Below are 26,118 nucleotides of genomic sequence, written 5' to 3' on the forward strand. Positions count from 1 at the left end.
CACTTCCACTCAGGGGGTGCTGCCACACCTCCAGCCCCACATTCTTCCTACCAAGGCAGCGGTTTCACGTTGCCAGTGTGTACGCAGAGACAAGGAGCCAACCCCAGCCTGGGACGGACACCAGGAAAGTGCCTAGAGAACTGAGCCCAATAACCCAACTTCAACCACCCCGACTACGAGGCAGAAGAGACAGGTCGGTCAGCGAGGGGGTGGACCCGGGAGCCCCCTGCAGGGCCGTAACACGCTGGGCGGGGCGGGGTCACCCGCAAGCCGCCTCAGCAAGAAGGGCTGTGGGGGACATTACTACAGCGGCCCCGAGCTGCAACAGCAGGACTGCCCCGCCTGCCTTGTCCCTCTCGCGCCCCTACAGCGCGGGCCCGAGGAAGGGCCCACTCGGGGTACGGGGCGCAGAGACACGGTACCCCCACCCCAGGGCTGGGCTCCTCAAGGCAGCACCCGAGTTCTCCAGGCACCCACCCGCCTGCGGCCCTGCCCCGCCCCAGCAGAGCCTCTGGCCCGGGCGGCAGCGCACTGGGGGAACCAATGCCAGCAGGAGCCGAGAGCCCGGCTCCAGGAAGCCGATGCAAGGGGAGGTCGGGCGGCCCGGGCCGCAGAGGCTCCCGCAGCCCGGGGTATCGGTATCCTTACCCAGCCCAGCACAGCGCTCTCCCCCAGCCGCATCTGCAGCGCCCGGCTCCGCACCACTACGAGCTCCGCGAGCCCATTTACCCAGCCCTGGCAAAACCCGACCCCGCTCCGCTCCTATTGGCTCCGCCACGTTCCTTTTCCGAACGCGGATTTAGGGTTAGCACGGCCTCTGATTAGCCGAGTCGGCTGTCGCCCACTGCCTACTTCCTCCCACCCCGAAGCCTCTCCTCCAATGGAGAGGAGGAGTGCTGAGGACCAGCCAATGGGAAGGCGTCGTGCGGAGTGGGCGGCGTTCCTTATTTCCCCAGCTGGTGGCTGGATCATATAAAGCGTGCGAGTGATTGCGCTCTGGGGCCGTATAGGAGACTATTAGCTTGCTCGGTCTAGGGCAGCTCCGGAGCCCGGGCTGTTTGGGTCCCCATGGTTTAGCCCAGCTAAGGAATTATTGCGGTTTGACCCATACTTCGCTTTGAAACGACGGCGCAAGAACCGGCCAGTTCAGAGGATTTTGGGGGTGGTGCGAAACTTTTGGTTCAGTGTTGTCGTTAGTCTGAACATCTGCTATACTATTAACAATATCAGCACGTTAGCTCTTCCTTGGCACTGCAGGCTGCCATGTGACCTAGCATTAGCTTTTCTCTTAAAAAAACAAAACAAAACAACCCAAGCTGTTTTGTTTTAGCAGGTACATAAGTAACTGATGGAGTAATTCACTTCCCATTAGAGCAGGTGGGCTCACTCTCCATAGAACTGGAAGAATTCCCTCTACAGTAAGTCTGACCACTTTCAGGAGATCCTGCAATACTCTCCTCCTTGACAAATTACCTGGACTCTAAATAGCAAGATAGTGAGTTTTAAAAAAGATTATTCCCCAAGCAGTCTCCTTATCCTGGGAAATGAGAACTTGGAGGAGAAAACTCCATTAAGTTCACCAAGGACCTCACTGTGCAGATTTAACTTACATAGGAAATGATTACTAGCTATTATGGTAATTGGCACTATAGTATATCTGCCTAGAGCCCTGTCACCTTGCTTGCCTCACTCTTGGTTTCTTCTGACTTGGGCCATTTTTAGCTATATATCTTAAATGATCACAGTACTGTATGACCGTTTAAAAACTGTGCCCCTTGCTGACTCCTTTGCCTTCTTGGCTTATCTTTCTGGACTAACTGACCCTTTGACTTCCTTTCTTCTGTCCGGTTCTAGTCACCAGAGTAAACAAAGCACCTGGGATTATCAAACTAGGTGTCTACCTCTCCCCAACACCAGCGCTCCCAAAGCTGTAGTCCGTCTCTCCCAGGAGGAGAAGGGAGATTGAACAAAGACTACTGCAGTGTTGCCAAATATAAGTGCTCAAAAATCATGAGACAGGCCTCCTAAAAACACAAGATTAAGTTTAAAATTATGAGATTTAAAATAATAATGTGAGATGCTCTTTATTTGCCTTCTGTTTCTTTAAGCCTCTAGGGTGCATTTGGGCTACATTTTCTTATTTCCCCCTGCAACTATCAGAACTAGAAACGTACTTTGTTTTTTACATTAAAGTTGAGATCCTTGTGTATTCATATGACTCCAGGAGTTGGGGCATTAAGAAAAATGCCAAATATTGCAAGACTCACAAAATTGCAAAATGGCAGTAGGGATGCCACCACTGAAGTACAAAAAACTGGGATTTCCTGAGCCCATAAAACTGGACAACTGGCGGTGTGTGCTGAGCACCTTACAGATTTTCCAGGACAGCTACTTCAAAAAAGGGACAATCCTGGGAAAACCTGGGCGGGGTGGCAACCCTAACTAACAACACTACTGGATTGTGGTCATGTAGGGCTCATCCTGCTTCCCTCCAAGTTTATGTTCTGTCTGTTTATATCTGGTTTCCACGGGAAAAAAAATCCGCTTTAGCTGTGTGTCTCTGTGGTATGTGAGTGAATAATTCTAAGACAATGTGGTCTGTCAGACCCTTTCCTTGAGAGTGCCTGCTAAGGAGCTTTCAGCCTGGGAGTCCCTTCACATGCTATTTCTGAATACATCCCCAGAGAAGCATCTGACCTTAGAGGAAGCTAAAGAATCCTTTCTACTAGCTGCCCAATCCATATTAGTGTGTGCTGCGGAAAAAGGCTTTCTGCTGCATTTTTTTTTAAACAAACAAATTTGTGCAGTCATTTCCTTAAAGCACTTTTCATAAATAATATAGGGAGAAGTGGCTCTTATGAAAATCTGACAAACGAAACCTCAGCTTTCCAGCGCAGAAGGTCATATTCTCTTTCCAGAAATTGTCAGCTGGCTGACTGTTTTTCTAAACACAGAGAGACATTCATAGGGGTTGCCCTCATGGGAGAGAGCAAAAGTTGGACCACGCTGATCTGTCCTAAACTGTTATAGTTGTCCAGGTATAGGCAGTGAGTCATGGCTATTTAATGTCAGGAGGTATAAATAACAGCTGGAAGCATGATTTCTGATAGAAGTGAAACAGTGAGATGCTATGTAGGCTCTCCAGTGGCAATAGGCACAACACTATCCATCAGAATAGCATTAAAGGCCTCTTCAATTACGTAGATGACATGCAGGAGGATCAGTCTCTGGTGTGAGTTTCTGGAACATTTACTCTAAAATACACAGACCGTGTTCCTCAAGAGCCTTAGTAGGTTTGTCATAGCCTGGAAACCTGCAACCCCTCAGGGAAAAGTAATTACTGAAGTGTAACAGGGTGGTCTGCCCATCTAAGGGCCAGGAGGCTTTGGGTTGGTCAGCCCTGATCAACTAGCCTTTCTCTGCTACACCTGTGCTGGAAGTTGGACTTAAGAGGAAGGCAGCCCAGCAGCAGAGAGCTGGCTGAAGGGGAGAGCATAATGCTCTGGGGGGCCGGAGGAAAGCATGAGGCAGGCAGAGTCCTGTGGAAGGCTTGAGGTAGGAAGGCCTGGGAGTGGCTGCTTGGGAAAGGAGCCCAGGAGGGGCTGAGAGGAAAGGTGGAAAGGAGCCTGGGAAGGGCCAAAGCTGAACCCAGAGTTCTGGGCAGAAGAGTGATGGAATTAGAAGATAGCCCCTCAGAAAGGAGGACCTGGGTCAGTGGGAGACTGGGACAAAGACTTTGTTTTATTTTCGGTTTTTGGACTAGGAGTATTCCAGAAGGGGTGGACTTTTGTTAATGACTTAGCTGGAGGGTGAAATCACTGCAGCAAGTCACCTCTACAGCTGTAGTAGGCTGAAGAATGTAGTGGGGAAACTGAGGCAGAGCACTACAGCAGCGGGTCTTGCTGTGAGAGGAATGGGGAGTCGTGTAACATCATACAAACACTGGCGGTCACTGAGGTGGGCCTGCACATTTGTTGGACTTTCAGAACTTTGCATCCTTTTGAACTGCAAACTCTGAGATGCTGACCAGGTGACAGGCATGGAATGGCATACAGCAGGAAACCCATTCCTTTGCTGTTTCCTTGAATTAGTGTGCATACCAGATGCTGCTGTGTGGCTTCAAATCCAACCCCTCATCCTGAATTTGGAATCCAGCTCTGAATAGTATGGCTGGTCCCTATTATTATAATGGACAAAACTAAAATCTGGATTCAAACACTCCAAAATTCTAGGGACATTTGGGTTTTAGTCTGAACTTTGTTCAGGCCCATATCTACTTTGAAGTGGCACTTGCTGATTGACAGTTGGCTGAATGTTCCCTGATCATCCACGCTGTGCTGATGCATATACCAAGTAGGACCTAATGTTCCACTGACTTCCATATAACATGGCAGATACTGTGGTTATGGATGTCATAAGACAGCAGCAAGCCAAGCAAGATATGAGACCTAAACCAGTTGAAGTGGCATGGGCCCAAGGTCGTAGGGTGGCGTAGAGGGTCGGACAGAAAATTTCTCACACCTAGGCCATAATCTTGCAACCAGAGCCACACACTCAGACATTGGCACTAGTGCTGAGGTTTGATTTAAGTGGGACTCTGCACAGGCATAAAGGTCAGCTGGCACAGATTAGATTACAGGATCAGCGACTTACTTAGGCAGAGGTCTGCACGTGCGTATCAAAGCAGTAATCCCATCCAAGCTAAATGACGATGCCCAACTAGCAGGGAGGCCAACAGTAATTCAGACCAACCCATTGAACTGATGACACTAAAGATCTAAAATGTTTTAGAACTGATAAACATTACTCTTATCCAGAACCTGTCAAAATATGAAAACCCCACTTAAAGCCCAATGCTCGGAATTGGTGCAGCGGTAGGGAAGTACTCAGACCAGCAGTAAAAGTGTTTAGCTCCTAAATTTCATTTGTCATAAAATAGGCATGACTGGGTGTGCAGTGTTCTCTAGTTTCTAAATGTTTTGAATCAGTCTCTGCTTTTGTGTTCAAGGCACGTTCTCCTAGCTGCTCCCCACCCTCCAAAAACACCAACAAAAGCCACTGTTTTGCTGAGAGAATATGCAGCGTTGCCAACTCTTGCAATTTTATTGCAAGTCTCATGATAGTTGGTGTTTCTTCTAAAGGCCCAGCTCCTGGAATCATATGACTGTGAGAATCTGTTTTCACTGGGGAGGAAAAAAAAATCAGCTCTCATGGTTGTGAAGAAAAGCTGGAAAACATGACCTGAGTGCACTCTAAAGACTCAAACCAGAAGGCAAAGGAAAAGAACCCAAACTGTATTTGCTGGAGCTCCCCCTAGTGTTCTGCAACAGCATTGAACCTAGAAAGTCTGAGCCTGATCCACTGTTGTCTTAAGGTTTCAGAGTGGTAGCCATGTTAGTCTGTATCAGCAAAAACAACGAGGAATCCTTGCAGCACCTTAGAGACTCACAAATTTATTTGGGCATAAGCTTTCATAGGCTAGAACCCACTTCATCAGATGCATGGAGTGGAAAATACAGTAGCAGGTATAAATACACAGCACATGAAAAGATGGGAGTTGCCATACCAAGTGGGAGGTCAGTTTAACGAGACAATTCAATTAACAATAATGACCCATCCACTCGCAGTCTTTATTCAGGCCTAATTTGATGGTGTCCAGTTTGCAAATTAATTCCAGTTCTGCAGTTTCACTTTGGAGTCTGTTTTTGAAGTTTTTTTGCCACTTGTAGGTCTGTATTGAGTGACCAGGGAGATTGAAGTGTTCTCCTACTGGTTTTTGAATGTTATCATTCCTGATGTCAGATTTGTGTCCATTTATTCTTTCGCGTAAAGACTGTCCGGTTTGGCCAATGTACATGGCAGAGGGGCATCGCTGGCACATGATGGCATACATCATATTGGTAGATGTGCAGGTGAACGAGCCCCTGGTGGTGTGGCTGATGTGGTTAGGTCCTATGATGGTGTCCCTTGAATAGATATATGGACAGAGATGGCACCGGGGTTTGTTGCAGGATTTGGTTCCTAGGTTGGTGTTTTTGTTGTATGGTGTGTAGTTGCCGGTGAGCATTTGCTTCAGGTTGGGGGGCTGTCTGTAAGTGAGGAATGGCCTGTCTGGACAATTTATATCTTCAAGTCAGCGGGACTGCTATGGGTACCCGCATGGTCGCACAGTGTGCCAACATTTTTATGGCTGACTTAGAACAACGCTTCCTCAGCTCTCGTCCCCTAACGCCCCATCTCTACTTGCGCTACATTGATGACATCTTCATCATCTGGACCCATGGGAGGGAGGCCTTGAGGAATTCCACCAGGATTTCAACAATTTCTACCCCACCATCAACCTCAGCCTGGACCAGTCCACACAAGAGATCCACTTCCTGGACACTACAGTGCTAATAAGCAATGGTCACATAAACACCACCCTATACCGGAAACCTACTGACCGCTATACTTACCTACATCATCTACATGCCTCCAGCTTTCATCCAGACCACATCACATGATCCATTGTCTACAGCCAAGCTCTAAGATACAACCGCATTTGCTCCAATCCCTCAGACAGAGACAAACACCTACAGGATCTCTATCAAACGTTCTTAAAACTACAGTACCCATTTGGTGAAGTGAAGAAACAGATTAACAGAGCCAGAAGGGTACCCAGAAGTCACCTACTACAAGACAGGCCCAACAAAGAAAGTAGCAGAATGCCGCTAGCCGTCACCTACAGCCCCAACTAAAACCTCTCCAGCGCATCATCAAGGATCTACAACCTATCCTGAAGGACAATCCCTCACTCTCACAGACCTTGGGAGACAGGCCAGTCCTCGCTTACAGACAGCCCCCCAACCTGAAGCAAATACTCACCAGCAACTGCACACCGCTACAAAAGTGATTTTTCCTCCCTTGGTATCCTACTGTTAATTGAATTGTCTCGTTAGACTGACCTCCCACTTGGTATGGCAACCCCCATCTTTTCATTTGCTTTGTATTTATACCTGCTACTGTATTTTCCACTCTATGCATCTGATGAAGTGGGTTCTAGCCCACGAAAGCTTATGCCCAAATAAATTTGTTAGTCTCTAAGATGCCACAAAGACTCTTTGTTGTTTTTGTTGTCTTAAGGCTCCTTGATCTGTCTTATTTCCCCCCAGCCCCTCTTCCCAAACAGTATCCCTGGCACAGGCGATCCCTGCAGAAGCCCAGAACCACCTCTGTTCCTGCTCTCCCCTGCAAGAACCTCTACACCATGGCTAGGGCAATCCTTAGAGCTTGTGGCCAAACCAACCCTTGGTAGCTCCAGGATTTGGGATGTGCAAGCTGCCCTCTCTCCATTCCTGCTCTGGGTTCTGCACGAACACAGGATGAGTTCCTTCCCACATGCTTTGCTTTCCAAGCACGTGGGAGAATGTGCCTGCTGATCCACTCCTAGGTGTGCAGGAAAGGCAAGTGCCACATCGGTGCAAAAGGAAAAGCCCTTCCATGAGGACTCTGGGCTCCCCAAGTTGGAAGGGAAAGGGGTGGCCTGCAGCTCTCACTGGATTGTCACGCCCTGCCCAGACATGAGGGCCACAGCTATGCAAACTGCTGCAGATGGTCTGTGGTAATTAATGCTGTTTTCCCTACATGCTGTGGACCCTGCTCACCCAAGAGACTTCCTGAGGCACCAGGTGGTTGAGGAAATCCTGGAACCATGAACAGCTGGAGAATCCAGTCAACAGTAGGGAGGCAAAGCTTATCCCTATATAAACCCCTTGCTTACTGTGAATCCCCTGAGATTTCAGTGTTTGGGGGCAGAGTCCTATGTCTCTTCTGAAGGGGCTTGGGGAGCAAACCCTACTTCCCCACTAATTCCCACTCCTCTCTGCTGGGTATTCCTACAGAGGTGAGAATAGAGGCCACTAAACAGAGTGCAGGGAAGTTTGTTAGGTCCTTTGTGTGTGTCTTTTTGTTTGAGGGCAAGTGTATTTAGGATTAAGATAAATAACTATTGCTGTAGAAGGTTCTTAGACATGAGGACCGCAAGAGTGGACTGGAAATCAGACAACATGGAGTTGATAATGCAATATCACATTAATTAATACTTAGCACGCATGAGCTTCTTCCACCAAAGGATATCAAAGTGTTTTGCAAAGGTGAACAAGTCTCACTTACCGATATGGAATCTGAGGCAACTGGCAAGGCTAGCACAGGGAGGTATAGTCTGGCCCAAGGCTCCTCTCCTCTCCTTGGTTTTTATACCCTTTGGATACTTATAAACATTCACGTCTCTACTTTAGCCAGGCTACAGCCAGGGCTGGCTCCAGCTTTTTTGCCGCCCCAAGTGGTGAAAGAAAAAAAAAAAAAAGAAAAGAAAAACCCGATTGAGCCGCCGCCGAAGAGGAAGAGAGGGAGTGAAGGACCACTGCCAAATTGCCGCCGAAGACCCGGATGTGCTGCCCCAACAACGGGTGGACTGCCACCCCTTTCTATTGGCCGCCCCAGGCACCTGCTTCCGTCGCTGATGCCTGGAGCTGGCCCTGGCTACAGCTCACATACCAAGTTCCTTTAAATGATCCTCACAGGTCAGCCCTGCTAGACCAGGGGTTCTCAAGCTGGGGGTTGGGCTCCTCAGGGGGTCATGAGGCTATTACATGGGGAGGTCGTGAGCACCCCAAACCCTGCTTTTCCTCCAGCATTTATAATGGTGTTAAATACATTAAAAAGTATAAGGGGGGGTCGCACTCAGAGGCTTGCTATGTGAAAGGGGTCACCAGTACAGAAGTTTGAGAAACCCTGTGCTAGACCCTCTAGTTTCACATAATGGAATGCATCTGTTTGGGACACTGTACCCATTTCAGTGGTTCTCATTCAAATACGAGCCATCAAGGCAACACCATCTACACCCTGGCTGCCCACCCTGCTCTCTGCATTGAGTTGATCTTGGCACAGGAGAGTGTCTTGCCCTCAGTTTTACTAATGTAAGGTGTTAGTAACAAAGCTAAGGATACTTCTACTAGATCATTTCTATCCTTTAAATCACAGCATGCGAAATGAAGTCGTCAAGTTACTTTTGCCCTTCCCAGAACTGTTTTGATTCCCATCAACTGTTTTGATTCTAAGAACTGTAAGAGGCTCACTCATGGGAACTACTGGCTGAGAGAGATTTTTTTGTTTTTTAATGTGACGCCCACAGCAAGACTTTCTGCAAATTCTTGAATATTTTGTTCATTAGTAGGACATTAACCAGATAGCGGCGTGTCTGAAATTTGGACAGAAATCAAATGACTCCTTCAGAGGTGAATGTCATAGACTGGAAAATCAGTATTGTCCCTCTGAAGCTTTGGGATTCCTCTTGGCTTTGCCAATTTAAGGACGAATCCTCTTTACCTTAGTTCCAGTGAAGCTGACAGGATTATGCACATGAGTAGGGCAAGCAGGATTTTGGGCCCAAGCCTGCTCCAACTGAAATCAATGGCAAAACTCCCATTGTCTTTAATGGGAGCAGCATCAGCCTTGGGATAAAAGAAAGGACAAGTTTTAAAAATATACACTATGCAAAAAAAAGTTCTTAGGAATGATATGGATGAGATCCATCCTTCTCAGGTGGGATCTGCCTGGTCACAGTGCCCTCTGCGCACAGAAATGGAGGGGAGGATCTGGACCTAGGAATTCAAGTTATCCGTTAGTATTCATCATATCTCTGGGTAAGCCTACATAGCAGCTGGAACGGGGCTTCCCACACACGCAATCCTGCCCAACGCCCTGGGTACATACTCAAGCAGCGAGCCCATACTGTTGTGGCCACCCTGCTATTTTTAGCACACTAGCTGTGCTCAAGTTAGTGTGTGTCTGTCTACTGGCACTGGGAAGCAGCCTCCCAGTTGCTATGTAGATGTAAGGTTTCAGAGTAGCAGCCGTGTTAGTCTGTATCCGCAAAAAGAAGAACAGGAGGACTTGTGGCACCTTAGAGACTAACAAATTTATTAGAGCATAAGCTTTCGTGGACTACAGCCCACTTATGCACGGTATGCATCCGAAGAAGTGGGCTGTAGTCCACGAAAGCTTATGCTCTAATAAATTTGTTAGTCTCTAAGGTGCCACAAGTCCTCCTGTTCTTCTTTATGTAGATGTAGTCTCTGCGTCTGGCCCTTTGTATCCTATAAGAGATCCTTAGAATGCACACTAGGGGGCAGAGGCCTTCTGTGTATGGATTTCCATCTGCGGCAGAACCTATTGTCATACACATTACTGCTTTGCAGTCTGTTACCTTTCATGACTGTCTCTGAGGTGTATTTTATCAAACATATGTGAAATTCATTGACTGCTCTCCTTTATGGGGAGTTTATCTGTAAAACGTTTCTTGCAAAATTCCTGGCACTATTTAAAGCTATTGTTTTGAAATTGCATTCCGTTTGCCAGATTCTGATATGCTAGTCAGACGTGCCTAATTCAGCGCGCCATCTCTTTTCTAACCTCGCTGCTTTTGTCTGGTGCACTAGATCTCATCAAGATTTCCCAAATAAACCTCATCTGAAGGTTCTCTCTCAGATGCACCAATAAGCATTAGAACTGTGTTTATAGTAGCATCCAATTTTTCTGTGTCTCACCTTTTTAAAGCAGCAGGTTCAAATGACATGTCCTGTCCACATTAGGGCTCCCCTCATTGACCCAGTTCAGCAAGGTCCTTAAGCATGTGCATAACTTTAATCATAAAGTTGCCCTATTGACTTTAATGGTTGAAGTTATGCATGTGCTAAAGTACCTTATTGAATCAGGCCTGTTGGTACCACTGGTGGTGAAGCTGAACTGATGGTAGGAATGGTAGGAAATCTGAGCTATCATTTTGTTTTTGTGGGGGATATTTTGACTTTTATAAAATAACAATCTGGCCTTTGATTTTAATGATATTTGCTTCCCCTCTCTGAAGTTCACCTACTTCTCCACGTTAATCAGTGGAATTCCTTTGGATTAAATGTCATACTATTTCTTAGACTCTGTCTAAACACAGAAGTCGCACCAGTCTAACTAGATTGCTTTTTAAGCCAATTAATGAAGCTGGTGCAAACCCCTGAGTAGCTGCTATTTTGATTTCACAGTGACTTATTTTGCTTAAGTTTAAAACTGTTCCTAGTCAATGTAAACTAAACCAGCTACGCCTAATTTAAACTGAAATAGGAGTGTCTACAGAGGTACTTGTACTGATTTAACTAAATCAGTTTTGAGTCATGCTGTTAGTTTCCCCTACGGTACCTTGAAACTGTAGGAGAAACAGAACCAAGAATATGTCTTTATAAAACAGAGGTTGAATGGATGCTTTAAGTGCAAAAGTCAATGCAACCTTAACAGAAGTTCCTACCTGCTACCACAATACAAACTTAAAACAGAAACTGGAGACTCTTCTAGCATTTTCACCATAAGACACTTTACTTATTGTTTTCCCATGTGATGGACATGATCACTTCAAGAAGGGCAAACTAGCTAATTAATCTTAACATCTGTGGTTGTCCTGGATACTTGAAAGTCTGACACTTTACTAATGAGTTGCATACCTCCTTTCATGGTCCCCATTTATTATTTTTCATAAGTGCAGTAAGGCTGGACTATTTCCATTCCCAAAAAGCTGGGCTATATATTTCACCTAAATCTCCTTAGTATTGATGTGTTGTCACAATGATATGACTGCAGCCTTCATACTCAGGCCAATATGTAATAATTTGCACTTCTATAGGGATTAAACTGTACACACATTCAGGCTGAAATTCACCCCTGTGCAGAGGACCAGCCCAAGACCTATGCACCACTTAAGCCTCTGAGATGGGGATAAAGAGGGACTTAATTAGTGCATAGGTCTTGGGCTGGCCCTCTGCCTCGGGGTGAATTTCAGCCTAACAGTTCAGCGTCAGGCCACTCCTGTGTGGCAAGTTATATTAAAATAACTTCCTCCAGTGCTGGGGTAGAACATAGGAGCTGCTTAACAACTCACAGCTGTTAAGGCCAGGGAATGAAGAAGAGTACCATGCTGAACTGAAACTGCTGGGGGCATTTAAGGAGGCAGTATGTAAAGTTAGTGACCTGGAATAGGACTGAGTCAGGACTAGATATGAATGAATATTGCAAATGAGTAAATCACAAACATTCATTTGAATACAACCTGCAAGTCTGCATCCAAAGTATTTGTTGAACCTTTGTATTTGCTTTTTCCCCACATCCGATGCGCAAAGTGTTGTTTGCACAGTCTCAGAGAATGTTGGGTCCTGAGACAACTAATACAGTAGAAAAGACAATGTACTGCAAGCAGGTTGGAGCAAACTGTGACGCTCACATTGTCTCAGTACTCACCACTGCAGTCAGAATCTCTTTACATGAGGGTGGCCTTCTGCATAGCAAAGGTGGGATAGTCTGGTGACTGAGCAGATAACTCACCTGGCTCCTGTCCGGTCAGAAGCTCTTTTAAGACTGTCTTTAATATGTTTGTTCAATGCCTAGCATGATGGAGCCTTGGTCTCCAGGCACTGTTGCAATGCAAATAGTAATAATTGCCTTCAGTAAATAAGGATGGAGACAGGAGATGAGCCCTAGACAATGCAAATATAATGAAGTCTTTCGCCCCAGAATGGGCTGGTGGGAAATGTTAGAAAAGCAGCAATGAGGGAGCAAACAAAGAGGCAATACTAATATGCAAGTGAGAAAAGGATTGGGGCAGTTGTGGGACAGTTGGAGACATTCCGAAGTTACAAACAGATTCCAAGCTGAGTGTCAAAAAAGCGGGTTTATATCTTCACTATGTTCAGAAAAAGACAACAAGTGTTGGTGACTGAGCCTCGGACTCTATTCCCAGCTCTGGGTCTGACTCACTGACTTCCTGTGGACCCTGGGCAAGTCATGTAGGCCAGCATTTCACAAATGGCCACTCATTTTGGGTGCCCAACTTGAGACACCTTGACTCTAATTTTCATATGTGCTGAGCTGGCACAACTCTGCATGAAGTCAGTGGAAGCTTTGGGGGCTGAGCACTTCTGAAAATCTGGTATCACAAGCTGGGCACCCAAAAACAGAGGCACCAAAAAGCAGTGGGCAGTTCTGAAACTGTTGGCCTTCATCTCTCCTTGCCTCCATTTTCCCATCTGTAAAATGGGTGTGATGATACAAAGGGCAGGTCTACACTTAAAACGCTGCGTCGGCATAGCTGCATTCATGCAGCTACTCTGCTGTAGTGCTTAAGGGAAGATGTTCCTCTGCCAGTGGGAAAGAGATCCCCCGTCGGCAGGTAATCCACCTCCCCGAGAGGCAGTAGCTATGTCGACGGAAGCAGCTCTCCCATCGACATAGCACTGTCTATATGGGGGTTAGGTCGGTATAACTGCGTTGCTCAGGGGTATAGATTTTTCCTATCCTGAAAGACGTAGGAATGCCGATATAGGTCTGTAGTGTAGACTTGGCATCACTGTCCTTTGTAAAGTGCCTTGAGATCCATGGATGAAAAGTGGTATTGAAGTGCTAAGTGACTATTATCCTTAATGAAGATGAATGATCACCACTTCTTCGTGCTCACTGCCAGCTGTTAAATACCTTCTCACCCCACCTCTGCTTTCCTTCCAAAATTCCTTCTGTAGTCTAGTGCAGTGCTGTTTAATCTCATGTTTGTTTATTTCAGGCCTCTTGCTGAGGGCTCCCTAACTGCCTCTGATTCATTTCACGGTTTCATCCAAAGCAACCATCTTAAATGTCAGTTAAATGATTTCCCCTGTTCAAATATTTTCATGGCTCAGAAGCAGAGCATGAAAATATTTTTATAAGGTCAAATCCTGCCATCCTGACTCAGGTAAAACTCCTGGTGAACTCCGGACTGCAAGATTTGGCCTGTAGTCAAAACAACCAGTTCTACAGTGAATATAGCCTGTAGTCAAAACAGCCAGCCTCTACAGTGGAGGCATTCAGCAGTTCTGAATGATGGGGTGTGAAGTCCTTGTAGACTAAGGTCATGTCTACACATACAGCACTGGAATGGCGCTGCTGCAGCGTGTCTGGTGCTCTATGCCAACAGGAGAGCTCTCCCATTGGCATAATAAAATCACCGACATGAGCAGCAGAAGCTATGTCGCTGGGAGAAGCTCTCCTGCTGACATAGCGCTGTCCACACTGGCCCTTCTGTCGGTGTAACTTATGTCACTGGGGGGGGGGGGTATTCACACACCTGAGCAACGTAAGTTCTGCCGACATAAGGTGTAGTATAGACATAGCCTAAGTGTTGAAGTTTCTCCCACTGGAATGGTTATGTCCCTATATTTTCAATAGGTCTGAGTTTGACTTCTAACCTCAATGTCGAGCTAATCTAGCTATTCTGATTATCCCCATTCCTTGAATGGATACCCCCTACATAGCCAAGGTCCAGTCAAGCCTACTCCTCTGAGGGCATGGAGAGCCCTTAACCACCAGACCCACTGCAGGAAGGAAATAGGAGGATTCAGAAGAATTGAGGAAGGCTGGCTTTTTGTGGATAAGGCACTGAATAAGAGCCTAGGTGATGATTTCCAAGCTCTGTCACAGACTGCCTGTGTGATTTGATAAGATGGGGATAAGAATTCTTCCTTTGTCTGTCTGGTCTATTTAAACTGTAAGGTCTTTGCGGGAGGGACTGGCTCTTACTAGATATGTGAGTGCATAGTGCCTAGCTCAAAGGGACCTCACCTAGCCTCTAGGTGCTATTGTAATACACTAGCAATCATACATGAAGTTTGCTCTGCAGGAGAATCCTGCATCCCAGTAGAAAGGGATTGTTGGGGGAGAGTGAGAACAGGGCCAGTGGATCTGTTACCCGGGTTCTTTCAACCCAAAGCTCTTGGTGACTTTTACTCTGTGCGAGGTGGTGTCAGGAAATAAATCAGGGGAGACACAGCCGTTCGACTGAGAAATGGCTGGCACAAACAGGACAACACAAGAGTGCTTTCACTTAAAGCTAAATTTTACTTGGTCTCAAGCCTTTACATATGTCCACAACAGGTTAGTAAAACACCCCCAACCCTCGATAATTACCGAAGCTCAGTGTGGCTCTCAAGTGGCACAGCGGCAGCCAGTCTGCTGGTGGGGAACACAAGATGCATCCAGAGGGAGAGTCCCTGAAGAGCCCCTTCTGAGAAGTCCTGCTACCTCAAACTTTTCCCCCTTATTTATACATGAGTAATACAATGACATATCCCTTAAAGAAAACTTGCTAAGCAAGCAATTTTTAAAGGTCAAGCAAGAGGTTTCCTTATGATCGTCGGTTAACCAGCTATGGTTTTTTTTTTTTCAGAGTGTCCATGCCTTGGGACCCTGACAGACATATTCCTCAGGGTACATTATAGACACGCTTTCTGTTTTTCTAAAGTACATACATCAGCAATTTCAACATTCTTAGCAGGAAGGTAAGCAATAGTGGTTTCAGGCACTTTACTGGTTTGTCAAAATCTCCCCATACAGATCCACTATTAGACTGGTCATTTTCCTCCTTGTGGAAGGGAAATGCACTGGCCCCAGGTAATGGAGCTCTGATGCTGAAGTAGTGGCTGCAGAGCAGGCTGGGGGAAAGATTCCTGCCCCCCCCCCCAACATGTGTCCCACAGAGAGCCCCCATACCCATCCTAGCCACTCAAGCTGCCTGTGGACCAAGGATTTGACTCACAATAGTTGAATGGGGTTTGCTATAACACGGACTAATGGACAAGCAAAGTACTGTCATGGTATTTTGAAGGAAGGTTAATGCCCTTATTTTGTTCTCATGCTGTCTAAACAGGTTACCAGATGTGTAACGCAGACAGACCAGCTCAGATCATGGCAATAGAGCAATTCACTTGAGTATGAATACCAAAGAAGGGTAAGTGTATCAATATGTATTCAGATCAATTCACTTGTGCTGATACAATCAACCTCTCTCTTGATTTCTATTATTTTCATTTGTATTGTTTTCATTTGTCTGTATCCTATACTTAATTAGTCTTAGATTGAAGTGTGTGTTAGTGTTTAAATGTGAATTGACTTGATATGTAAAGCTGCATGAAAACTAATGAAGAAATGTTTCTGGCTAATGTGTTTACATTATGTATAGCCATTGGAGACTGGAGCCTTTGAAATGTAAATGAAGAAACATGTTGACTTCAAAGCGTTGATCTTTGTGTGTTCAAGAATGATAAATCTATGGACCTGAGCTGTGATGGAAATGCTTGCCAGACTGTTTTCAACTATAAGAAGGAATCCTGGGAGTGATTCTGCAGCTCTGATCTATTTGGATGCTGTAAGGGGGCGTTCCAGATACAAGACAGAGGTCCCACGAGCCATTTTGGTATCCCTGAGAGACTTATGGGAAACTAGTAGATACCACATCACTGCTATCATTTGAACTTACAAACTCTGACTCACCTGTTATGTATTTCACCTGCTTTAACCTCTCAATAACTCCCATTTCTTTTTCTTCGCTAATAAATCTTTAATTAGTTTACTAAAGGATTGGCTATCAGTGTTTTTGGTGTGAGATCCAGAGCATCCATTGACTTGGGGTAAGTGATTGGGCCTTTGGGGCTGAGAGTAATCTAATGTGTGGCGATTTGGTTTTAATAACCTTTCATCACAGAAGTCCAGCTTGTCTGAGTGGCAAGGTGCACTGGAGAGCCTAAGGGGATTGTGAGCGGCTCCATGGTGAGACTAATATGTAATCCAGGAGTGCACATTTGTTACTGGCTTGGTGGAATCTAATTATAGAATATACCATCAGTTTGGGGTGTCTGCCCTGTTTTCTGACAGTCTGACCTAAGATCGGCACACTGAGTTGTGAGCCACGTCAGACACCATGACATTTGTAAATTACGCTTCGTTGTCTACACTGAGTGATGGTGGCACTTATGCTGTGGGATGATCTATGTGGTCCTAGACAGCAAAACTGATACATCACAGTGACAATACCTTGAGTGAGGTAAATTCCTCAGCACTGTCATTAAGGCCTTTGCTGCTTTCTTTTGTCTTGCCATTTTCTTCCCCTAAGTAGTTTGTCTCTCACATTCCAGGGTAAATTTATTTGACATCACATTCTGAAATGGCATCACAGAGATGTGGCCGCTAACATACGCACATGCAAAGAAGGATGTTCTGAGCTAGAAAAATCCTGGAATTAAACCAATAGGGTTCTGTAGAAATTACTGCAAAAACCTATGGAATTTTAAAGAAAATTATGGGGTTGAGCCTGCAAGATGTTGAGCACTCTGGTCCTGATCCAGCAACTTGTGCACTTACGCATGTGCTTACTTTTAACCACACAGTAATCCCCCTGAAGCCAATAGGGCTGCCCACGTGCTTAAAGTTAAGCACATGCTTAAGTGCTCTGCTGGATCAAAGTCAGGGTGCTGACACTGACTCCCGAGGCTCAGGCTGCAGGTTATTAAATTGCAGTGTAGTCATTCGGGTTTGCTCCAGCCCGAGCCTAAATGTCACTGCAATTTTCTAACCCCGCAGCCTAAGCCTCACAAACTCAAGTCAGCTGACCCAGGTCAGCCCGTGTGATGCTGCGGGGCTTTTGCTGCAGTGTAAGCACACCCTAAAGGTCCCCTGCACAGATCAGAGTGTAGGGCTGGGGCTGGGGCCAGAGTTTGTTTTGCTTTTAAGAAAACTGGATGACAAATTTTAAAATCTCTTTCACACTTCATCAGCTCTGCTGTTTACTTTTTTTTTGGTCTTTTTTTCACTCTTCCCCTTAGGCAGGGAAAATGGGCTGGCCAGTCCCACTTTCTGTTTAGTCAGTTTCACTTTGGGACTTTCCTGCCCAGTGGATTTTTCACACCCCGGAGAGTTGTAGGTATGCCGATTGTAAGTTTTCAATGTAGACCTGCCATCATTCTGTGTGTAACCTTGGGCAAAGTACTTCAACTCTCTTTGCCTTAAGTGTCCTTATCTGTATAATGAGACTAATAGACTCACCGTTGTAAAATGCTTTGAGTTCCTTGGATGAAATATGCCAGTGACTGTAAGTTCAGAGTATTATTAGTAACCCGTTCATCTTCTTGGAGACACAGTTGTCCCTTAACAGGGAAGGCTGTCTGCAATCATTACCTGAACTGTGAAATGGAAAAACTGTCTAACCAATGGAAACTAATTTGAATTGGACAGACTACCTAGTGGCTTGTATGTAAATCCTCACTCTGCTTTTTGAATAGCACAGATGAAAAAAGGAAAGTGTGGAAAAAAATGCTTCCTGGCTAGTATTGGAGAACAGTGTGAGAGTTGAGTCTGAATTTAATTCTGAGATCAGTCACAAAGAAAGATTTTGTAACAGTGTTTAACCCAGAGGTGGCTGCATTTCAGAGATCAGGGAAGTGGTCCCTATACAATATATAGGACCTGATCCAAAGCCCATTGCAATCCGTGGGAGTCTTTCCTTCGACTTAAACGGGCTGTGGATGGGGCCCAGGATTTGTTTAATTTGACATTTGTGAAGCACTTTGGGATCCACAGTTTCAATATAAATGCCACATAGCTTGCCAAAGTCATCCGTGCTATGGCATTATTCATTTCAGTGGAATTACACCAGGGACTGATTTGAGCCATTAATTTCAAATTGTTTTGTTTATGTCAAGTGCCATCCAAATGAATTAGAGGTCTAGCACACTCATTTCGTACACCATCATAACTCAGGTCAGTGTATATCTGTACGAGTTTCAGGTCAATGTGTTGCTCAATGCTGGTGCCTCACTGAAGAGTGGTATTTGGCTTTGCTCTCCTCAGACGTCAGACAAATACTGTACTGTGGGATTTCTTTGCTGACCAGACAGTTACTACACGGAATTGAGAATCAACCAAAGTGAGTGTGTCTAGCATTCAACAACAGCTCTGGTTTAATGGACAGGATAAAAGATCTCTGGCTGATGAAGAGAATGGCATTTGTTTAAATTTTAGGGACTAGATCTCCTGGGTTCCTTCTAGTGGAATAGATTTTTCCTGTTGACCCCAGTATGAAATGGGTTCATGAGATCTGTATGGGGCTACTACAGCCTCATCCCAATTGCTATAATAGCTTAATTACATTTACTCATTGAAAAAGTTTCAATAACTGTTAATGTTTAAAAACAACAATGAGGAGTCCGGTGGCACCTTAAAGACTAATGGAGTTATTTGGGCATAAGCTTTCATGGGTAAAACACCCACTTCTAGTGCCATTGGACTCCTCGTTGTTTTTGTGGATATAGACTAACACGGCTACCCCCTGAGACTTGTTAATGTTTAAGCTTATTAGGGTAAAATATTTTACTGTAATCCCATTCCTGTGTAACCCTTTGGAAAAGTGAGTACTGTGATAGTTAATCTATTTTGGTTTGCATGTAACCAAGTGACGTTTTATCCCAAAAGATCCCGTTAGGTTTATTTTGTTGGTATTTTGTACCTAAATTTAAAATGTTTGAAAGTTAGTTAAGAAAAATAAAACCAGATGAATGTTTCCAAAATTATCCCATCAGACTTCTTAAAAAAATATCAAAGGCACTATTCCTCATTGAGGAATAAACCAGATGGAGGGTTTCTAGCTCATCCACTGTTCAGACAGAGTTTGGGGGAAAAATTAAGAAACTCCTCACAAAGTGCTAATCTCATCCTACCTTTTCCAAGATATCCTTTCTGACAAATGCCTGGTCTGACTGCCCCCTGCTTTGAAAAAAAGCCTTTCTGTCATGAGATCAGGGATGAAAAATTTGGCTTAGTTTTGGTGAAGTTAGCATAGGGGTTAAACGTCAAGTTTAAAATGGAAAGCTAGTTGTACCATTGGCCCTAGACATCTCCCATCTTGTGGTATCAGGAGAGACCCAGCTTGTGTACAATTGCCAGGCAAATGCAGCCAACAAATGTATATCTGTTAGTGCCTCTTCCCTATCATGAGTACAAAGGGCATCATAATTGTCTTCCTAACATGGCTAAAATGTGATCCACTGAAACACAGTCCTGCTTCCATATAGATGGAAATGCTGCCTTTAAAATAATCAGTCTCCATTGATCTTTTATTCTTTTTGGCTTCTAAATAGTCAATAATCTTTAGCAGCAACTCCAGTCCACTGCACGAGCAACAGTTTCTGGGACAGATTCTGATATCAGTGATACTGCTCTCAGAGCAGAAGAATTCCATTGTCTCCAAATTTCCCATGACGTAACTGAAGATCTGGTCTCTCTGCGTGATACAGTGGCAAACTTGTGTGCAACATTTGCTCATTTGGAGGGAGACTCCTTCATTTGCAATAAAATTAAGGCTGTTTTTAAAGTCTGAGGAAGGCTTCTGAAGTGTTTGTATCAATGAGACACTTCAAGTCTCAGTCATTATTTTTATTTACAACTCCCATCATTTTAGATTCTCATTCTCTGCAAATACATGCCTCTAGTGAAAATGCAAAGTTAGTGCTTGTTTCCAATTGTTATTGTGCCTTAAAGAAACTTCTGGGTACCATAAGCCAGGATAACATGGTGTGGAAAAAGCACCCTTACCCTGGCTACTTTTATAATTGTCCCAGGCCATTACTAATTACTGAGTATGGACTGCCCTTTTAATGGTTGGTTGCTTTCAAAGGGCACCATTTCTAACCTGTACGCATCCCATTTTTTGACTTAAACGTAGGTTCTGAACCCCGTGGTTCTTAAAGTTCCCACAGCACTGTCTTCTTTTTTGGGTCATTAACCTCTTGGTGACAAATAGGTCAGCAGCTCTAATGTTAGCACCAATGTGTTTTTTTTTCTTTGCCAGGAATGTGGAGTTTCCAAATGTAGGTCCTAAAATTCCTGCCCTGATGCCTGCCAATGAAGATTTAATTTTTCAAAAAAGGAAACTAATGTGGGAACCAGAGAGCAGTGGGCATTGCATCTTTGTTTGAAGAGTCAGCCTGGCCAGAGGCCAGCAAGGCCGTCAATACCCTTGTTCAGCTAAAATAAGGTATTTTACACATAGCTGCAAACTAATCCTGTACCAGAAATTAACTTGGGACATGGAAGAGTGTGTATTCAGCTAGTGGGAGGACTAACTGCACTTGCAAAGGGATAGGAGGGAAGAGCTTAACAAGTGTTTGGCTGAGTGCAATTCCTTCTGTTAGGATAGCCAGCCATCCCTCTACATCCTTGTTGGTTTAACTTTGAATGCTTGGGGTCTGATTCTCCTCTCATTTGCCTCCATTTTACCCCAGTATAATTCCTTTGATTGCAGGGATGTTACTTCTGATTTACACCACTGGCAAGTCGGGTTATCGGGATAATTCTCAAAACCAAAGCAACACTTTGAGAATAAGGAGATGGGTGTGATGACGCAGGAGCAAAGTAAAACCCTTTACAAAGAAGGGGCTTCAGTGAGAGATCAGAAGCAGGGGGCCAATGCCCCCTGGAGCCATTCCACAGCCCCACTGACATCGTCTTCATGAATCACGTGTTTTTCTGGGCCAGAGCTCCCCCCTCATTCCAGAGGATCCCAAAGACCTTTACAAACCCTGTGTATGGTGACCACTTCTCATCCTTTGGGGGAAAGGGGAAGAATGCAACAGCAACACTCAACTACCTCAAGGCCCTTTTAGGTGGGGGAGTGTGAAGAATAATGTGTCATTTTGAAACCCCAGTGATGATGTCATTAGGCAAATATAAATGTCTCAGCTGGGATTAGGTGAGGATGCTGGGGTCAATCCCTTATTCTTGGGGAAAGTGCTGGTGGTCTTAAATGGGCAAGACTTTCATGAAATGCAGGTCCCATTAACTCCCCTTTACTTCAGTGGGACTAGAAGTTCACACCTTTTTTTAAGTCCCATCCAAAAGTCAGCAGGCCTGATTCTCCTCTCACTTATACCTTCAACAGAGCTACTCCCGCTTCACACTCGTGTGAGTGAGAGGGGAATGAGGCTCTGCACCTCCAACAAGACAATTCTCACTACTAGTCCCATCCACTGATTTCTCAGTAGCTCACAGAGAAAGTGCCACCCCATCAGTCACCAGTGCAGCCACCTGGGTTTTATATACAGTCTGCTATGCTCTTTCAACAGATCTCCTTTCCAAACCACACAAATGGCGGGTGATTCCCTGGTGACGATCCCCGATTATAACTCCAATGCCACCTCTTTTACTGGTTACTGTAAGTCTTCGTTCAGCACCATCCACCCCATTTGCAACATGTACCAAGAGCTGTAAAGTAAACTTTCTCCTAATGACAGATGGGGCAGGGAGGGGAAGTAATTAGTTATTCCAACATTTTGTTCTTTTTGGGAAATGTCAAATACATAAAACAGAAGGAAACAAGGTTTCTTCATAAAGTGCACTCTCCGTCCACTCCAAGAATTACTCAGCAGAGGGATGCAGATCCCAGTTCTGATTCAATATGTCTGCCAACAACCCCCTCCCAAAAGACTGGTGTCTCACGACATTGGTGATCTCCGCTATCAAAATGGACTTTTCCGTGGCATTTCTGTGGCTCCTTTTAGCTAAGTCTCTCCCTCTGCTTGGGGTTCGGCTGGGGAAGGGTCAGTGTTGGCTGGTATATGTTGTTCTGTCCTCCCCCTTGGCCTGTACGGGACCAAACTGCCCTCAGGCTCACTAGTGATCTGTGCATAATCTCTCCTTGCTTGCTCTCAGTAAGCAGATCCAACATTTCCCTGGAGTAGTGTGGGAGGTGTTATTAGTGAAAGGAGAAAATGTCATGAAATTGGCAAAACCCAAATCCTTTCTCAAATGAAACTCTTGTGTAGTTAATCTGTGGCGCTCTGTCCAGCTCTCCCTCTCCTGCTTCTGAGGAGCCTGACCTTAAGAACAGAGCCTCATTCGGCTGTGGGTGGAGATTAAAGGGCCGAAGTTTAAAACTGGTCTTGGTTTCTATGGCTGTGGGTGCAAGTCTCAGCATTTGCAAATCAATCCCTCTGCCACCTCCTGGCGGCACCTGCAGATTGGGGTATGGAAATGGCGGCATTTGTGCCAGCTGTAATAATGGAGCAGTCAGCTGGCAAAGGGGCCTTTTGGAATCAGAGGATTCTGTCCACCTTGGCAATGAGAGTGAGGGCAGCGTAGCCCCTACCGCTCACCCAGTCTCCCCCTCCACAAGCACTATATCTGGGATCCATCCAGTCTCCCTTTCCCCCTCACCAGACAGCCCCACGTTTCCTGCATGCAAGATTGTGGGGACCCGGATCCATGAAGGCACAATCAGAAGGGGCACAAAGAGCTTATTTGCATGAACTTGCCACCATGGAGTGGCTGAACATCTGCTTCACATCCTTCACTGCACCAGTTTGAGTGTCCTCTGAGTTAGCAGGAGAGATTCCCCTACATGACAACAAAGGAGAGCCAGCTGACTGGCCTCAGGATTTGGTCCAATACTAGCGAAGCAGCATATAGGCTCCTGAGGGCCAACTTCTCCCCGGCTCACTATCACAACTCCCATGGAGATTAAAGGGAATCACACTGCTGTGCTGGAGGAGAATCTGGTCCAGATGAAGGGCTGTGTCAGGAAGAGAGCAAAGGATAAAGGCAGAGCAAAGAGTGAAGAAAGCACAATAATTCTGCTGTGGGATCAGGATAGGGTTACCAATAGCAACTGTGAAAAAACGGGACGGGGGTTGGGAGTAATAGGTGCCTATATAAGAAAAAGTCCCAAAAAACAGGACTGTCCCTTTAAAAACGGGACATCTGGTCACCCTAGATCAGGAGCCAACCTTCCCCCCCCCCATCCAGGTTTTTGTATTGTTCTCTAAAGGCAAACCCCTCTCCAATACCCCCTGGAGTTCTCCAAGAAGTGCCAGAGAAGTAATTCCCATCCGGCAGGTTTAATGTTCCAGAGCCCACTAGGTCTAATCTGACCAACTGCTTCAGGTCTGATTCAGCAGGCTGTGGAAATGGGTAACTAATGTTTATTCCTGGGCCACAGCTTCACCTTTGCTGGTTGTAATTACTCTCTAGACATTTCAGTTCAAGCTGCTTATTATTATGATCTGCACAGAACGTAAAAACATCTTTGCATTTTTTAAAGGAAAAATAAATAATCATGCAGCATTTGCTGAAGCATGGAAGCAGAATTGAACCATGGGCCAGATTCATCCCTGGTGAAAAGCCATTGACTTCAGTGAGAATTGTGGGTGTGCCACGTCCCTGAAAATTTGGCTACTTATTTAGGCACCTAAATCTGGATTTAGGTGCCTACCTTTAGGGAATTGGATTTGAAAATGTTGGCCTAAATGATTTGCCTAAAGGCACAGAGTTAGTCAGTGGTCGAGCTGGGAATAGACCCTCTAACTCCCAGTCCCATGCTAAATGCTACACCAAGCACTCCACCTTCTCAGAATGAGCCGAACCTTGTGAATCTGCAGTATTGGGTTGGAAATCTTGTGAGAGGAAGCACCCTCTTGAGATTGCCAGCCCTTCCAATTCTAGAGGAGGGAGGAAACATGTGCAGGTGTGTGCACGCACGCACAGGTTCCCACTCTAACACGCCCCCCGGTAGTGGAGCAAGGGGTAGAACACATGAATGTGTTCATACTGTGATGGTGTGTTTACTCAGACTAGGAGCGTATGCACATGTGCATGTCTGTGTGAATGTACATGCTGAGTGATTGTGTGCTCAGGGTGAGAGCTTGTGTGCACTCCCAACCCATATTTGACTGCGTGTGTACATGTGCATAAGTGTGTGTGAGTGTGTAAGGCAGTCACGGTTCTCTTCCCATCTGTCAGGGAGGGAGACTACACCCTCTTGCTGCAATGCTCCTAGAGTGACTCTGTTCAGGGGGGAATTACCCGACTGTTGATAGGCCCAAGCCTGCAGTCCAGGCTGGGCAGCAATTGAGTCTGTGAGCCCCCGGCCCTCAGCCAGAGCGGGGCAGCACACAGTTAATGGTTCTGGCCCGCAGTCGGGCAGTATAGCAGTAAGTCGATAGGCCTGGAGCCCTCAATCAGAGTGGGACCGTAATCAGTTAAGGGCTCTGGCCTGCAGTCAGGCAGAGCAACACAGCAGTCTAGCGGGGATTAGCTCTCTCCATCTGGCGTCCTAGCTCAGGCAGGTGTCAGACCAATGCAGGCCTCCTGGCCTAAAGGTGGGGAGGCTGCCACCCCCAAGGGTGGGGCAGCAGGGGGAGGCGGATGCAGGCCCACCTGCTCCACTGCATCCCAGCCCAAGGCCCTAACAGTGGCGGAGTGGTCCACCACTGGGTCAGCGGGGAAATCTGGCCGCAACACACTGGCTGGCCTGCAGTCAGTAACACGGCTGAACCCTATTCAGCTTCCATGGGCTCCTTCCTACACTCCCAGTCAGGGGATACCTGGGTTCTGAGGTTGTTGTCATTCTCATTCAGGTAAACAGCTAGTGGCAGCCCCAACAACGCCTCGGTGTCCTTGGTGTCTGGCAGCTCTGGCAGTCCCTCTGGGTCTCTGGCACTGTAGCAGCCTCCATCAGGTCCGGGCTGCAGCAGTGGGAGAGAGACGTCCTGCTCCTCTGGCAGCTCTGTCCCAATTGAGCTGGAGGGCCGGCCTTTTATATTTCCAGTTATTGCCCCGCTCCTCTGCTTCCGGCAGAGCGGCTGTGGGTGTCCCGGTTCTGCCCACCAAGGGGTGGTTGCGGTTCTCTCCCCGTCTGTCAGGGAGGGAGACCATGCCCTCTCGCTACAGGGTGTATGTGTTGTTATTTCCATAGAGGTTTTGGTTATTTCCATCTCTGGTTTTTCAGGGAAAAGCAGTGACTTTCCCTGCTTGAACCAGAAAATGGATTTCACTCAAGATGGGGAAGATGTTCTTTTACATTTGCTTTTACATTTAAGGGCTGGTGGTTTTCAATGAGTGCTGTAGTCCAAGCTGTCTTTCAGGGTCAGAGGTCCGTTGGCCTTTGCAATTTGTTGCTTGGCAATGAGAAGTACTGTATACAGAAAAGAGTACACTGTTGTTCAGCAACCTCATTTAAGGACATTTTCATAGCTTTAGTACCTTAGTTTTCAAAATTATTAATAATCACCCATGAGCTGCCAGTTTATTAAAATCTGTTGTGCTGAGTCAAATCTGGACATTTTTCCTTTCACAGACCTAAGAGAGTGTGAGGAATATCTGTTCTTTTTGGTGTGTGTGCTTTATTACAAATATTTTGGTAAATCCTTAAAATGTATTATGCCACAGGCCCTCAGATGTATGTAACAATAG

At 45.9% G+C, this 26,118-nt stretch overlaps 1 protein-coding gene and 1 long non-coding RNA gene across 6 annotated transcripts in view; one reads left to right on the forward strand and one right to left on the reverse strand.

Moving 5' to 3' along the window:
• The window catches only part of PSEN2 (presenilin 2), a 29,382-nt gene extending 28,492 nt beyond the window's left edge, over positions 1–890 (reverse strand). Inside the window, exon 1 of the mRNA XM_005289560.5 lies at positions 649–890. Within this exon, the coding sequence (XP_005289617.2) occupies positions 649–681 (33 nt within the window). The 5' untranslated portion in view covers positions 682–890. The remainder of the gene's footprint in view (positions 1–648) is intronic.
• LOC122173531 (uncharacterized) lies at positions 56–21,536 on the forward strand. Of its 5 annotated transcripts, none has more exons than XR_010600191.1 (6): positions 56–193; positions 15,272–15,383; positions 15,752–15,832; positions 18,727–18,802; positions 20,723–20,908; positions 21,176–21,536. It is a non-coding gene; the product is annotated as an uncharacterized LOC122173531 (long non-coding RNA). The 5 variants fall into 5 exon arrangements; XR_010600193.1 differs by lacking the exon at positions 56–193 and adding an exon at positions 1,292–1,418; XR_010600190.1 differs by lacking the exon at positions 56–193 and adding an exon at positions 3,483–3,555.
• The last annotated feature ends 4,582 nt before the right edge of the window (positions 21,537–26,118 follow it).

Source organism: Chrysemys picta, chromosome 3 (genome assembly GCF_011386835.1).
Source record: "Chrysemys picta bellii isolate R12L10 chromosome 3, ASM1138683v2, whole genome shotgun sequence".
NCBI classification, from domain to species: domain Eukaryota; kingdom Metazoa; phylum Chordata; order Testudines; family Emydidae; genus Chrysemys; species Chrysemys picta.